At 52.9% G+C, this 16,146-nt stretch overlaps 5 protein-coding genes across 5 annotated transcripts; 3 read left to right on the plus strand and 2 right to left on the minus strand.

The window, feature by feature from the left end:
- Positions 1-2,184: 2,184 nt before the first annotated feature.
- Positions 2,185-4,058, minus strand: EX895_004477 (uncharacterized protein; the record flags this gene model as incomplete). The annotated part of the gene is made up of 6 exons (XM_029885071.1): positions 2,185-2,334; positions 2,420-2,642; positions 2,758-3,117; positions 3,219-3,380; positions 3,460-3,644; positions 3,756-4,058. The coding sequence occupies 6 exons, from the start codon at positions 4,056-4,058 to the stop codon at positions 2,185-2,187; spliced, it is 1,383 nt and encodes a 460-aa protein (XP_029738821.1).
- Positions 4,059-4,708: 650 nt separating this feature from the next.
- Positions 4,709-5,527, plus strand: EX895_004478 (uncharacterized protein; the record flags this gene model as incomplete). Its single annotated transcript, XM_029885072.1, has 1 exon — positions 4,709-5,527. One exon carries the CDS (start codon positions 4,709-4,711, stop codon positions 5,525-5,527), a length of 819 nt encoding a protein of 272 aa, XP_029738822.1.
- Positions 5,528-5,670: 143 nt separating this feature from the next.
- Positions 5,671-7,164, minus strand: EX895_004479 (uncharacterized protein; the record flags this gene model as incomplete). The annotated part of the gene is made up of 4 exons (XM_029885073.1): positions 5,671-5,873; positions 5,967-6,369; positions 6,448-7,062; positions 7,144-7,164. The coding sequence occupies 4 exons, from the start codon at positions 7,162-7,164 to the stop codon at positions 5,671-5,673; spliced, it is 1,242 nt and encodes a 413-aa protein (XP_029738823.1).
- A 1,890-nt stretch (positions 7,165-9,054) lies between these two features.
- Positions 9,055-9,999, plus strand: EX895_004480 (uncharacterized protein; the record flags this gene model as incomplete). Its single annotated transcript, XM_029885074.1, has 1 exon — positions 9,055-9,999. The coding sequence occupies one exon, from the start codon at positions 9,055-9,057 to the stop codon at positions 9,997-9,999; it is 945 nt and encodes a 314-aa protein (XP_029738824.1).
- A 2,195-nt stretch (positions 10,000-12,194) lies between these two features.
- On the plus strand, positions 12,195-13,693 carry EX895_004481 (uncharacterized protein; the record flags this gene model as incomplete). The annotated part of the gene is made up of 2 exons (XM_029885075.1): positions 12,195-13,319; positions 13,439-13,693. 2 exons carry the CDS (start codon positions 12,195-12,197, stop codon positions 13,691-13,693), a joined length of 1,380 nt encoding a protein of 459 aa, XP_029738825.1.
- Between the last annotated feature and the right edge of the window lie 2,453 nt (positions 13,694-16,146).

A 16,146-nucleotide genomic window follows, 5' to 3' on the forward strand; every position in this document is an offset into this window, starting at 1 on the left:
ACACCAATACCGTCCCTGTGGCCGTCCGCGCCCGTCATAACAGCCCGCGCGCCAGCGACTACGGCATGGTAAAGTTGCTGTTCCACAAACCTCCATGCTCGCCAGAAAAACCGAATGTAGATAGAGTCCTGTATGGGCTGTCTCTCACGATTACTCGCCGCGGAGCGTTATCCAAAGTTACGGAGCCTTACTGTACAGCTAAATATTTTATTTTCCACTTTTTTTCCTCGCGCTGGTAAATTCAAGTACTTACTGTACTGTGCTGTGCTGCTGAACAGTTCGGCTTGGTATGAAGCGCATTACAGGGCCAGGTGTATAGCGCGGACCATTGGATTTGCAGCCTATGTGTTCTTTGGAACAAGCAAAACAAGCCGAAGGGCCAGCTGGCCTTATTGCCCCACTTCCCTCGCTGCTTGCGACCGAAGCGAAGGAGCGAAGGAGCGAAAGACCCTTTCTTCTAGTCTTGCTTCATGGAGCGGAATCGTATTAATAGTTTACGGTCGAACGCTGCAGTTTGGTGGAAACCACAGAAGCCGTGCATCAAAAGCGCTTACTTTCAAGCACCAAGCCACCCGTAAACAGCTGCGCAACCGCCAAGCTCGTCAAAATGGAAAGCTTATTCCTCCTTCAAGGCGACCCGCACTCGTCTCTCACGCCGCTTGTACTCATCCACGCGGTCTCAGGAGTGGCTACACCTTATCTACTTCTCGAGCCTTTGTGTCTGGACGAACGACCTGTCTATGCCATGTCTTCTCCGTTCATCACGTCCAAACTCTTCCCACTATCATCCGAGTTTGGCAAGGCAGTCGAGGAGCAGGATGCTATAGGGTCGGACCTTGTAACTGTTGCCAGGCGATATGTCGAATTGATCGATCAAGCCGACATTTACGGCACGTCTCCATGGTTGCTAGGCGGATGGTCGCTCGGAGGCATGCTTGCTTTTCAAATGGTCAAGCTGCTTGAGCAACGGGGAACACATGTGCATCACTGCATCATGCTGGACTCTGTCTGCCCTGCCGAATTGCCTGCCTTTCAAGATGAAAATGAACTCAACGGGGCTGTAGACGAACTCATAGGCGCTATGCGCATCACTGACCGGTTCAAGTGTACTGCGGAAACGTCGCCTTCAACCACCGACCAAGATTCGGAGGACTCGCAACCTCCAAGTCGTCCTTATGGCGAGGCGGAATATAAAGAACCTCCTTCGCACAACACCTCAAGATCATCGTGCACCGCATCGTGTCCTTCTGACTTGCAATGGTGCACTTCTAGCCTGGATGGGGCTCCTAGCTCGTCAACAACAGTGACATCTCAATGCAGTTCTCGCCGAGACTCGGGCAGCCAAAAATTGCCAGAGAGCTTTGCCGAGACTCCGGACACGCAAGACTCACAAAGTCTCGTTGGTCTTGACGCCAAGCGAAATATGTCGGAGCTGAATGAAGCCATCACTGCCAAGAAGCGAGGGACTACGAACTCGCAAGACCTAGACGAAGACGACGAAGAGGACTCTGTTTTTGCTTATCAGCTACGTCTTCACGATCTGATCCGTCGTCACGTTACGCACATTCTACGACTGCTGTCTCCAGCCTTGGATACCGATCTCAGAAAGCAAGCCTGGTCGGCTTGTAGTGTCCAGACACCAATTACGCTCATCCGCTGTGACAAACCTTCCTACGACGAGTGTGTGGAAGCAGCAACCGATAGGCAAAAATGGCAGCGACGCCGGTTTCGGCATCCAGACTTGGGCTGGGAGCGTGTACCTGGCCGCTACCAGTGGAAAACCATCACCTATGATTCCGACGTCACTCACAACTTCATGTTAGACAGGCCATACGTGACGGAAACGAGTCAGATTTTGGCACGTGTTTTGCAAGACTTGCCGTAACTACGTGCAAATGCAATCTCAATGGGTCTCGACGCACACCGAAGTGATGACAGTAGCGCCCAACATCAGCGTCAAGATTTGGCGAATCGCGGTGTCATGCGACTTCTGAAACGCGGAGCGGGCACAGTGAAGAGTTTGAGGAGAGCCAAACCGCATCAATTGGAAATTGCCGTATATGGTCAGGGTCTGGTGGATGAGGATCGATGTCAGAAGGTTCCAACTAGTGACGGAAAATGGTATCGAAGTAAAGAGTTGAAACATATATCTTGAAGTGTGACGGATCACGTAGAGTGGATCGATTAGGCAGGTTGACGTATCGAAGGTGAAATGAACCAGCGGCTTACAGCAAGGAAAGCGGCGCCGGCCACGCAAAGGGATCCTGCGAAATAGCCCGTTTTGAGTCCGACATGTTGAGCCATGAGACCAGCGAGTGGGGTGGTGATGAGAACCTGAGATGGAGAGGCAGAAAAAAGTGCGGTGGCAATGTCAGCTCGACTAGTGTTACTTTATGTGCGGTGAACGCGACCGACTTACGAGGATACTGGCAACCGACATGAGAACGCCGATACGAAGACCGATCTTGTCGAGCATTGTCTTGCTTGTTGCTGCGACACAAGCTGATTGGAGGGAAACAAGGCCCCCGGAAAAGAAGCCAAAAAGCGGAGCGATAATGTAGAGTCCGGCCGGCGTTTTCACAGCCGGAACGGCGAGCGCAACCACTCCCGTGAAGAGTGAGCAGAAGGTTGATGCGGTCAGACTGTTCCGATTGTCACAGGGTTGCGCATGTGGGCCAGACAGGGTACGAATTAGCAGAACTTCAAGGAAGGGATAATGAAAAGTAACCCCGGAACGAGGAACAATGGATTACATACCTTCCAATATGATCAGCAGCGATCCCCGCTCCCACACGTCCAACGAGGGAGCCTGCATTGGCATACGTAACGAGGTTGTTGGCGTGAGCAAAAGTCATACCGATGTCCAAGCCAAGTTGAGGGAACAGGAGGAGAGGCACAAAACTACCTCCCATGATGAAAGTTTGAGCGACGAAGAGGAGCACATAAGGCTTCTCTCGAAAGATGGGACTCTTGCTGGAGCTGAACGGCTCCGCAACCGCTGGACGGTTCTGCGACTGTGACGCTGGCCTCCCATGCGACTTGGAAGATGGAATTGAAGGACCAGCGTTGATACATGTGATGCCGACCACGAGACAGACTAAGCTGATCAGGGCAATGCTACGAAGTAGCAAGCGTCGCCACAGTGGAGAAGAAAGTTTTCAAAAGACGTCAATGATCTGGAGAACAGATTTTATGTTCCCAAAGCTGATGAAACTCACATCCGAAGTGACCAGCCAAAGCCTACACGATCGAAAAGGGCGTTCAGCACTTGAGGCCAAATGATGCCGCCAAGAGAGGATGCGGACACGACAAGACCAAGCACGAGGCCTTTGGACTTCTTGGGAAAGCGTTTGTTGACGATCCAGATGGTAGGATAAAATCTGTCGAGCGGAAACAGAGACAGAGTCAGGGCTTGTCCGTCAAATTGGCTCTTGAATCCAAAGGCGACCGCATACTCACAGGAGACTATTGGCGAGACCAAAGAGGAAGCCTTGAATGAGGAGAAACATAAAGTATTTGGTGCATCCACTCGTCAGAACCATCGACAGCACGTGCAAGATGGCACCGGCAGTCAGGAGCCATTTTGGTCCAAATGTATCCGTGGCCGGGCCCACAACCATGCCGCAAAGGAAGAGCAGAAAGAGCTTTCGAGGAAGAGATAGATCGAGCGGACAAGAAAGGCGGCGACAAGAAAATTTGGTAAGGAGGGCGCTCCAGATTCAAGATTGGGCTCGAGCCCGACATCCAAGACTCACCTGTACGGAGCCAATCCAAGCAACTGCGTCGACCGAGTGGGGAGCCAGCTCATGCTGGGAGTATCTGGCCTGAAAAGTACCCCAAGTGTTGAGCAAGCCAAAGGAAACAAGATAGATAAGAGCACCTCCCAAAGTAACAGGAGGCATGAGAGGAGAACATCCGTCGACCTGTGACGGCGCACGGCCAGCTTCGACCTGCAAGTCCAAGGTTTCCTTGTGCTCCTGGTGGGAATCGCTGCTGGTTGAGAGGTTTGAGGGCGCTTGTCGGTCGCCTGTTGTCCTAAGTTCAGTAGCTGCAGACATATCGGGCTGTCTCGGTGTGGATTCAAGCTGAGTGGCGGTCTCGTAGGGTAGAGGAAACACGTTGCGCCACCGGGGGCAGGGTAGGATGCACATGTATATATACCATTGCCTTACTATCAAGGTAAGTTGAGACGTCGAAACAACAGGCCAAAGGGAGGGTTCACAGCGTCAAGAGAACGACATGCAGGGCCCTGCTGCTTGCTTAGACGTGTCAAGAAACGCTCCGCTTGTTCCTTACTTGACAGCTTCGACCCGTTGTCCTTGTTGCTTCTGCCCGCGGAAACTTTCTAGATCATTACTTAAACCCTCTGTTGGGCGCGGGCCCCATTTGACTCAAACGACACAGGACCTGTTAAATTTACTTCACCTCTGTACCGATGTGGAAATTGGTGGAAACGCCGAGGACCGCGCGGCTTGCGGCTTGCACCCCGGAAATTCCGCGGAAATTCCGACGAGAAGGGCGCTAAGAGACATTTGACTTGTTAGCGTGACTGGCGAAAGCGTCTAACCAAAGCGTCCAAGCCTGCACCACTCTGGACGCCTAGACACAACGTTGCTTTAAGGTATAAAAGGCCGCCATCGCGTCAGGGCTGTCGCAGCTGAAACGTCGCCATTCAAAGCTCAAGCAGCCATCTACTTTGCGATCCGGGATGACGATCACCAACGTTCTACTTATCGGTGCAACCCAGGGCTGTGGCCTTGAGACGTTGCTGCAGCTTCTCAACTCGCAAAACCCTTACACCCTCACACTGCTGGCTCGCAACCCTGATGCGTTCCAGCAGACTCTTGTCGAGCGCAATGCGGCTCTGGCCAACTCCCCGACGCTCTCAACCAAGCTTCGAGTCCTCAAAGGCGACGCGCTCAAGCCTGCTGATGTTTCAAATGCCTTCGCTGAAGCTCAGCGATTTGGCGGAAACCTAGACGCAGTCTTTTTCGGCGTGGGTGGGCGCTTGGTCTTTTCCTCCAATCCGTTTGCTCAACCAACGCTTTCGCCCGAGTCCATCTGTGCGCGATCCATACGCAACGTGACAGACGCTTTGGTCGCTCTCGGCCAGCAAGATCAACCGCGGCTCGTGGTCATCTCTTCCAACGGTCTCGGAAAGCATGGTCACTCGCTCTTGCCTTACCTTATGCGCCCGCTCTATTCCTATTTGCTACCAGCCCCACACATTGACAAGGAGCACATGGAGACACACCTCCAATCACTGGCCGGTCTTCGAGACGCAGACTTCAATCCGGTCCCTGATGCCCAGCTCGAGAAGGAGCCCAAGATCAAAAAGCTAGTCATTGTACGACCTGCTCTTCTCGTAAATGGTGAAGCCACAAAGAAATTTCGAGTAGGACCAGAGCTCCGTGCTGGATACACTATGCGCCGATCCGATGTAGCTTACTTCGTCTACAACAATCTTCTCGGTGGTCCCCAAGACGAGGCGCAGTATGTCGGAAAGTCAATCATGCTGGCCTACTGACGCGTCTCCTCTGATGTACACTTCACAAATCCTCCGCTTCATCCACGCCCACTTAATGTATAGCTCCGATGAATACTAGTTTGAAAGGCTCAGTGAGCTTCTTGTTCAATATTTCCTAGGAGAATATCGGCTGTGAACATGATTCAACTTGCCCCTACAAATGTTGGCGTGTGGTCGGCCCTCGGCTCGAAAACAATCTCGACGGGCTTCTTCGACCAAGCTGAGCCGATCTTGGAGAAGTCCAGATTCTCCAGTTTGTCGAACTCACTTGGATCTTTGACCTCAGGGTTGGGGGACCAAGAAAGTTCTACTCTGTCCAGAATGGTGAGGATCGTGATGGCCGCCACTGTAACGAGAAGCAACCGAAGGCGACGGGGAAAAAAGTCAGCGTCGAGCAGCAGCATGAACGGAATGCAGCTGGACGATTTCGGGCACTTACTCATCTTGGCCACCTTTTCACCGGGGCAGCGATGGGAAGCCCAGCCGAATTGCATGAAGCGCACCTCTCCACCGGAATTCATCTGGCTGGCAAGGCGTGGATTCTCGATCCAGCGTTGAGGGTCCCATGTGTCGGCACGCTCGTAGTGCGCTTCTTCATTGTGGGTCAAGTACGGAGAAATCATCACCACCGATCCACGCGGGAACGTGACCTTCTCCTTCTTTCCATCCAGCGGTAGCGTAACAGGTTTACGAGCGCGTCGTATCATCGAAGTAGATGACCGTCTGCGACCTGTTTCGCTAAGACATGCCTGCAGTAAAGTGTGTTTGGGCCAGTCTTGGAGCTTGTGCAGCTCACTGGTCTTTTCTCGAGTCGCATCCAGCTCTTGCGGATGCTTCAGCAGCTGGCAACGTCAATAAGCGCAATAAGACATTGTCAATACGCTTGCACAAGCTGCCAAGAATGCCTCGAGACTACTTACCTCGACCAAGGTCCACGCTATCAAAGAGACGGTGCTAGTGTGCGCTGCAAACATCAACAGAGTGTGGTGAGCCGCGTAGAACTTCTTCAACTTGCATGTGTCCGGGCTATCGAGTGTGAACTGGATGTAGTCCAGCGAGTCTTTCCATCGATCGGGTTCCTGCTCTCGAGCTGCGAGGCATTTGTCAAAGATGGAGCACACGCGGTCACGAGCTCGTGCGAGTCGTTTTGCTGAAGGGTGAGGGATCCAGTCTGGAAGCAGAACATTCAGAGGATCGCCTATGTCGCGCTCCATATCATGGAGAGCTTCAAAGAGTTCATCTGAGTAGTCATAAAAGTCTTCGCCCATTAGGCAGCGAACGATGACCCGATGTACGAGCAGGGAGACGCTGTGAAAAAGCTCGTTGCATTTGCCGTGGCTAGTCTGGTGTTCGTGCTGCTCCTTCAGCCACTTTTCTGTTTCTTGAGAGACCAGATCGGCCCAGTGAGCCAAAGCTGCAGGTCGATTAACGCCACGATGAACCGACGAGACAAACGCTGGAAGCCGTTCGAGGTAGCCTGGAACGACGATCTTTTTGAGGAAGAAGCCCATACCATCGGCAAAAGACCACTCATCCTGCCATGAAGAAAGAGCAGCATGTTCGTGTGAGTATAGGAACGTGTCCCTTGCCCGTGTATATTAGCGATATCTACGCACCTCTTTTCTTTCCAGGAACATTTTGTTGTCTTTGGGATCCAGCATCCAGACAGTGTCCATCATTGGCGAAGGTACATAGAACCATTTACCGATATGCGATCGTGCTCGCCGGAGAAAGTTAACCGGATCATGATGAAAGGCCCGGGTGTGCTCAAAGCCGCCGCCGAGCAGCAACGACAGTCGCAAATTTGATGCATTGTCAGCATTCACCGCTGCCTGGGCAGCAGGTAGCTGCCGTTTCCAATGCCTGCTCTGAAGGCTCGAATAGAAGCGGAAAAGAAAAAGAGCTATGACAAACGCGGAAAGCAGCCCGAAAGCTCGCTCTCGGCCCTTGCTTTCGATTGATCCTGGAACAGGTATATGCGTGATGCTTGCCCCGCATGTCATCTTTGTGCTGTGCGTAAAGGTAGAGAGAAGAGAGGTTAAGTAAGGAGGCAAATGTAACTTCGTAACCGGGACTGGGACGGACGACCTTTCCCTCTGTATTTAGCGTCGGATGGTTTGAACTCGCAATGAAGGCGTGGGCACTAACTGCCATGACTTGAAGTCAGGAGCGAGGTAAAAGTAACTGGTTACATTGTGCGCTTTCGCACTGTGTCAAGCTTCAATTGCCTCGCGAATGCAGCGGATGGACACTCTCAGATCCACTCAGACCCGTGACCATGACCAGTTCCTTCTCGTTGCGGTTGTCCACCGGAGTCGCAAATGTGCTAGTGCTGTTGAGCGATACTCGAGAGGTCCACATTCGCAGTCACTGGCTTTTGCGTCAAATTGCGCTCAAATCTACAATACCGTCAAGGCGTACCGAATTCGATCGGTGAGCTTCAAAGCGAGTCGGAAAAAAACTCTCCGTTCAGGCCCGCGGTGGACCTTGATGACAACTTCGCCGGCAAAAACTCTCCGTTACCGCTATTCTCCCTTCTCAACACTACTCTCGTTCGCTTCTGACAAGGCCCACAAAGCGTGTCTACCTAGCGAACAGAGAAGCTACTGGATCCGGATCCGCCAGATGGAGTTCACGGACCTCACCACAGGCACCGCGGTGCAAATATTCGAGCTAGGTACCTTGGATGCACCTGCACCTAAGCCTTTCCCCACAGACACAATGGCCGTCGGTAGAGGGATAGACCGTACGCAGATGTTCCGCTCGACAGACGATCGGCGTATTACATACCGCGGTAGCACAGACAGGGTGCCAACCACGAAAGCATCCATCCGCGGCTGCATCACAGAAGTAGAAGAAACAAAGACTTGATTTTTCCTTCTAGATATGTCTCCGTGCGCATAGCTAAGAGCGTCACCGAGCACCTCTTCAACAGCTGGAGTGAATGACTGACAGAATAAAAGGAACCGCTACGATTGTCATCCTTCCAGAGTAAACCCTAACCCTAAGCAGACAAAACGATAGTAAATTTCTCTCCACCTAATCCTCCGACATGTGGAACGTGAAGAGCGGTGTAATCTCACTCGTGCTTCTACTAAGCTCCGACACGGCATTTGGTCTTCCTCACAAAGCAAATCCTGCAACGTCCTATCCGTCGTCGAGACTGGGCGGAATAACTTACGATCTTCCTTTGACGCATAGTCCTTTTGGACTGCTCACCAATACTACTTTCGGAACGCCAGCTCAGACGTTGAGCGCGTTTGTCGATTGGACCTGGATCGGCTACCACACGTTCACCTCAAAATGCCTTGGGAAGAGTAACAATGCCGCCGAATGCTTCCTTCCGCATCAGAGATACTTTCATGAAGACAAAAGCTCCACTTGGAAGAACCTCAGCGCAAAGTACGCTCCACGAGTCTGGAACCCTAACCATTTCTGTAAGTCACTTCCATCACGTATTTAGCATCCTTCGCTTCCTTCAATGCTGGAGTCGCGCTATCAGATACACGTGTGACCTGCAATCCTGCATGCTTACACGTCCACACGTCTTCCTTTGTGCAGACTTCGACAAGGACATTGCGGTCGAGTACGTCTCTGACGTGATTCTTTATGGACAAAAGAAAGCTACCACAGTAATCCAAGCCGCAGACTTTGCCTTCAAACAACACTTTTCGTTCCCTTTCTCTGTCGTATACGGCCTCTCGCCCGTCTTCAAGGGTGACAACGATACGATTGCATCGCCATTCTATCAGAACTGGCGCGACGGTCACTTCAAGTCCCCGTACGCAGCTTACCACTGGTGTTACGGCAACCATAGCCGCAAGACTTGCAAGGGAGCCGATGCGCTTCAGACGCTCGGCTACTACGATCCCTCTTTGATCGACGGGGACATTGAATGGTACGACAACATCGACTCGACCACTACCAACGTCAACTCTGTTGACTTTGTTTATGACCCGGCTATCTACAACTACTGGATGTTGGAACTTTCTCGACTCGCGATGGGATCCAAGGTTTACGCGCTTAACGATACGCTTACGCCTGCCGCTGTCTTTGACCATGCAAGCTACGGACGAGGCGCACCTATCTCCAGGACGCTATACGCCGATCTCATCCAGCGCACCAATGCAACTCAAGTGACGCTCGCTGAGCCTCCCAACAACGGCCCGCAGAAGACGTATGCCTTCAACTGTGCGAACGCTGCCAGACTTCCACCGCTTCATTACACTTTCAAGGGCTCCACCCGCACCTGGTCGTCGCCAGCCAAACACTGGGTGGTTGAGACAACCGATTCTGCGAACGTGGACGCAGAAAAGTCATGCATCTTTGACGTGCGTGTTGTCACCGATCTCCCGAACGGTGGCGGCGATAGCTTTGACATAGGTAACTTTGGGGAGACGTTCCTCAAAGACAAGTACATTGTGTTTGACTTTGACCGACTGAGAATTGGCCTTGCCAAGCTTCGCATCTGATTTTCTTCGCTGCCAGTAACCTTGTGCTATTGTAGCCTCTTTTGTGGTTACTCCTATTCTCATCCTAGCCTTAGTTCGTGGCCGTCGCTTGCGGGCCACGGCCACGCCCCGCCAAATCGCTGGAATCTCACATCGACCCAAAAGTCCACAGACAGGCGCTCGGACACTGGTCTAGTGCAGCGACGGTTTGAAATTTTCGACGGCCGCAACGCGTGAATTTGTGGAAAATCCAGACACAGGCCAAGTGCCCTACGGCCGCCCCGCCCTGTTTGGCAGGTGACAGCGACGGCCAGCCGTAGCCCCACCTCACTGCCCAAGGGACCGGCGGCGGTTGACCAGCTGGCCGTCCGCTGCCACACCTGATCCTGCCACACGTATCGTAACTATTTCTTTGGATCTGTTCTTTTTGCGTTTCCATCCAAGCTTGGAAAATGGGGACGAGAAAAGACGCGCATAACGAGATCCCACAGTTGCGGCCACCGTGGGCCACGGCCAGCAACTCTGAATGGGATAGGGGCATGCAACGGTCTGTGGTCACAAACCTTGCACGGTATGCGAGTGTTTCATTTTCTGCTTCCACCTGTCAGGCTGTGCGGATCTTCCTTGCAGCGTTGTGGTCAATGCCGGAACGCCTCACGCTGTCCTGATCTGAAAACACGCCCCCCCCCCCCCTTCTCGCCCCAGCTGTGTTAAACCGCCTTTCTGACAACACGTCATTCTGAATACAAACTGCAAGCGGATTTTGAAGAAGTCGGCTTTCATCCGAACTATTATGTAACGTGACCAGACAATTTGAAAGCAGTCCGTCTTGTTCAATACCAATCATAATCATTACCCTGGTAATTGACTGCAAGACGCGTCAAATTTTGTATTCGAATGTTTTTGCAGAGACGAATGTCTGCCAAATTTTTACTGGAAGAAGACAACGCGCCAGATGGATCGGGTCAAGCGACGAGCACTACCGTCAGCCTAGTCGCCCTCCGCCCCGCTTCCAGGACTCCCCGCACTTCGGTTAGGATGCTAATGAATGGCGCAAAATAATGGCGCCTTTGGCGCAAAATAATGGCGTTTAGCACTCGTGTATCCGAGCGATCCTAACTGTACTTAGTAAGAAGGGACGGCGGAGCGGAAGTGCGATCCGTGCCTGCAAGGCGCGATTGACGATGGACGAGCACGAGCGCAGCGAATGGTTCGTTTACAGTATGGATCATATAGAAACATCACCTACTACGAAATCTGCTCGAATAACAACTCCATGGGCAATACTTAGTGGCGCACCGAAATACCTAGGAGAGTGTCACTGAATGGTCATAGTACTACTAGAGCCAACCAGTAGCAACAGTGAACAACTATAGGACCGAGAATCTGTTTGCCCGAGTGTAACTAGAAATGATGCATGAATTAGAAAGTAGTACAGCAATTATTTGTACAAGTAGAGAGAGGTACGAAGTGGCCCCTAGCAGAAACTGAATCGGAGCACCAACGCCCATGGCGCGGTCGGCTGTGAAAGGCGAATGCGGGGTAACGCGGTCTGAAGGGTAGATCCCTATGCAGGCGCCGATCGACGTCTTGAGACTTGAATGTGCGCTGTCTCGAGACATTTCCTGCCGGACAACTTTCTTTGCTTCTTAACCTGACCCGACCTTTGCTCTGTAAAGCACGTTTAGGTAGCCGAGATGGGTCGCACTAAAGCTGGGCTGAGCGCGTATAATAAGATGTGCATGCTGCATGTACCCTTCTTCCATCGTCCTTGGCGGCGTGCGTTGCAGATGAGGGGAGCAGTCTTGTCGATGCACGGGCCCGAGCACGCCACACAAGCTAGAACCGACGGCTTCGCTTCGAGTTGAGGCTCGTCGTTCCTGTATGCCTCCGGAACACCTCTTCCGCCGCCGCTTGCTGCTGTGATCCGGCTAGATCAGCTTGCGAGGATGGGCGCGGCTTGTAGCTCGATTGCGTTCTCGCTTTGACCTTCGCTTCGGCATTGCCCCGGCAATGTGACTTGCACGGCATGCACTTCAGGGATGGGCCCCGTTCGACGTACCACCAGACGACGATGCAGTCAAGTCGGGTAGAAGAGGTCTGTGTATATAAACCGGTCGTGATCACACAGACCAAGAGCCTCCCCCCCCCCCCCCCCCCCAGCGCACGCCCCTATGCTTCCTTCCCTCGCGCTCTTTTTCATCTAGACCATCAAAATGAGGTTCTTCACTCAAGCCCTCGTTGTGCTGGCCGCTGCAGCCAGCACAGCGCTCGCTGGACCCATGTCGCGAAGGGCGCAGTATCCGGACCCGAACGATGACCCTTTCTACAAGGCGCCGGATAATATTGGCACGTACGCCAACGGTCAGGTCATCCAGTCTCGTTCGGCAACCACGGACATTGGCACGTCGAACAAGGTTGACTCGTTTCAGCTGCTGTATCGTACCACTAACACGCAGAATCAGCCCGACGCGACGGTGGCCACCGTGTGGATCCCCGCCAAGCCAGCGTCGCCGCCCAAGATCTTCTCGTACCAGGTGTATGAGGATGCCACGCAGCTCGACTGCGCTCCATCATATGGCTTCTTGTCGGGCTTCGAGAATTCGGGCAAGGCTGCAGCCGTGCTCGACTCGCCCATCGTCATGGGTTGGGCGTTGCAGCAGGGCTACTACGTCGTCTCGGCCGACCATGAAGGTCCCAAAGCGGCGTTCATCGCAGGATATCAAGAAGGTCGTGCCATCCTCGATGCTATCCGTGCACTGAGGAACTTCAAGAACTTGCCGTCCAGCAGCGCCGTCGGCTTGTACGGCTACAGCGGTGGTGGACACGCTACCGGTTGGGCGGTCAACCTAGCTGAGTCTTACGCTCCGGACGTCAACCTGATCGGTGCTGCGTATGGAGGTGTGCCCACCAGCACCAGGGACATCTTCAACTTCCTCAACAAAGGGTTCTTTGCCGGTTTTGCAGTCGCTGGTGTCTCTGGCCTCGGCCTGGCGTACCCAGAGCTGGAGGCTTTCGTCGTAGCTCGACTCAATGCCAATGGTCAAGAGGTGTTCAAGAAGTTCCGCAGTCGCAACTTCTGCGTCCCCAACGTGGTTTTGAACGAGAACTTTGTCGATGTCTACTCGCTCGTCAACGACAGCGACCTGCTCAACAAGCCCACCCCCTCGGAGATCTTGGCGAAAGAAACCCTGCTCCAGTCGCAGGCGAGCTACACGGTTCCGGTGCCCAAGTTTCCGCGTTTCATCTGGCATGCGCTCGAGGACGAGATCGTTCCGTTCAAACCTGCGAAGCAGTACGTGCAAGAGCAGTGTGCCAAGGGTGCCAACATCAATTGGAACGTAAGTAGCTTAGTAGCGTACGCAAGTTGAATGCGCTCGTATTGTTTGACACAGGAAATGCTGACCTCTCTTGTCCTTTGCATGCTTTACTCTCATCCGCCCCGTGCTTCTCTCTGCAGGTCTACCCCATCGCTGAACACGCCACTGCTTTGGTCTTTGGCCTGGCTCCCGCTATCGACTGGCTGAGCAAGGCGTACGCCGGTCGAGCACCCAAGGTGGCGTGCGGTGCCGGTATCCCCGCCATGACAGGGGTCAATTCGCCGTCAGCACAGCAAGTCTTGGGAGCGGATCTGGCCCAGCAGCTTGGCAGTCTCAACGGCAAGCAATCCGCCTTCGGCAAGCCTTTTGGCCCCATCACGCCTCCGGCGTCGTAAGGTTGGAGGAAAATAGCTAGCGGTAGCCAGCGCAATCGAGTCAGTTAAATCGAGCTCAAGAGTCGGTCGGTGGATCCGAGACAGCATGTCGTGGGCTAGCCTGTCGTTTCATTTGCTGCGGTGACTTTTGCTTTTGACCGTGCTCGCATGTTTTGCTGTCGATGATAGGTGGCAAAGTTGTATTCGTTCACGTCCAGCTCAGCACAGATGGTATAGCGGGTCCAGCCTCTTCTGACGGTGCAAATGTTACTGTCGGCCTTCCGTCGATTATGTCATTCGTGCAGGCAAACGGTGCCATGATATGGTACCTAGCACACGTGTGTTGCTGTTTCAACTGTCTCAGAATTGGCGGAAAGCCAATTTTAGTCATGGTAGGATGTAAAAGGAAACAAAATTTCTTACTATCACCACTGTACGCTGCCCAAATTTCTGCATTCAGCGTGAAGAAAAGGTCCAACAAGTCGGTCCTAATGGATAAGGAAGCACGGCTGCAGTTCTCGAACCAACGTTCGCCTTGGCGCTTCAATTTGTTCGCGTATGATTTGTCGCAGGCCAAGCAAGCGATGCTTTGAAGCAACTTCACGCACTGTTGAAGATGTGGAATTAATGCAGCGATATTGAGTCGTTAGGATCCTTCCCGGCTGAGCGTCGCTCGCTGCATGGATGAGCGAGAATGTTTTGATTGCGGCTCGACCTATGGTAAGACCTGAGAGCTTGATGAGGCTACCTGCCCGCCGGAAAGGGGGCTGGAAGAGCGCAAGGGCGAGCGAAAAGACAAAGGAAGGGAGTACAGGGAGGGAAAGAATCGAGCGCCAGGCGGTGACTAGCCTAGCGACGATGAGAGAGATGATGGAGGAAGAGAAGAAAACATAGATACAAGGCGTAGGCATATGAAGAGGTGGGAGGCGAGCTCCGCTCGCCCAGACGCCGTCGTCCGGTCGCACGAGAGGCACAAGCGCGAGGCCAAAGACTAGTCTTGAAGCAGCGCGCCGACCTTCGACTTCATTTCCTTTTCTTCTGTTCTTCTTCTGCTCTTAGCCTCACGTGCCTACGCTTTGGCTTAGTAGCACAATCTCGTATCAAACTGTCGGCACTTCCAAAACAGTCAGATGCTCTGGCTCATTCTCTTGACCTCGAGAGAGCATTTCGGATCAGTCTTCGATTCGGTGTGCAGCGATACAAAGCAGTGCTGGAGAAGTGGATGTCTGTGTCAACGAGGAGGATATTCGAACTGACTGCTTTTCGAGCAAAGATGTGGCGCGTGCGCTATGCTCAATTTTCGACAACTGTTAGACCCTTCATAGAGACCCTTCTCTCCAGAATTCACCTCTGAGCCTGCGAAGCGGCGGCCGGAGACACAGCCGGCTGACCGTAGTATCAGACACTGCGGCCGAGTTGTTGCTTGGGTCCTACTTCCCTCTCATGTGACCGTCAAGCTCTCCTTCAAATCATTTCGATGGCATCAAGATGCAATCACAGGAGGAGCGCTACCGGCGCCTCGCGCGCGAAACCAAAGACATCGCAAAGCAGATCATAGCATCAGGAGAGCTCAAGGGCCACGCAGGTGTCATCCGCCTTCGCCACGATGTCCAGAACGATTTTTACCGCAAGCATTGGACAACAACCTGCTTTGTTGCTTCTGGACGCATCACTCTCGTGCATATTGGTCCCAAGGACGGGTCGACAGGAGACAAACCACCGATTGATCTTGCTGCCGACGAGCTCGGTAGCGCACTAGCGATCAAGTATCCTGTCTTCAGCGAGGGCTGGATAGCCAGCTGGAAACAAGATTGTGTTGCACTTGGTAGAGCAGTGATTGCTACTTGCCGCTGCGCAATTTGTCCACTCCTCCGGGAAAAATTTGGCGGACATTCGTCTCTGCAAAAAGACGCGTCTCGTAATCATTTCAAAAACCGGACTGCTTCAAAATCCGTCTGCGGTTTGGAGTTTATGTGTTGCCAGAAGGGCGGTTCAACACAACTGGGGTGTAATTTCAGATGGGAACCGAGCAAACCGCAGTGTTCCTGCATTGAACACAACGCTGCAAGGAAGATCCGCACAGCCTGACAGGTGGAAATGTAAAATGAAAACTCCCACCCTGTGCAAGGATAGTTGGCATTTTGGAAAACTCCTATACCGTGCTGAATGCTTGCGGGGGTCCTGCCTGTTGCGCCGCCCAAGCTTTTGAAAAAACACGGGAACCCCGTCCATTTTTGAGCCGCTGTAAGATTGTTGCTTGGTAGCACCCGCTTTGCTTTCCTCTCGTGTTTGTTTGCTAAGGGATAGGGATAGGGATAGGGATAGGGATAGGGTTAGGGTTAGGGTTAGGGTTAGGGTTAGGGTTAGGGTTAGGGTTAGGGTTAGGGTTAGGGTTAGGGTTAGGGTTAGGGTTAGGGTTAGGGTTAGGGTTAGGGTTAGGGTTAGGGTTAGGGTTAGGGTTAGGGTTAGGGTTT

This window comes from Sporisorium graminicola, chromosome SGRAM_3, assembly GCF_005498985.1.
Source record: "Sporisorium graminicola strain CBS 10092 chromosome SGRAM_3, whole genome shotgun sequence".
Taxonomy (NCBI): Eukaryota; Fungi; Basidiomycota; class Ustilaginomycetes; order Ustilaginales; family Ustilaginaceae; genus Sporisorium; species Sporisorium graminicola.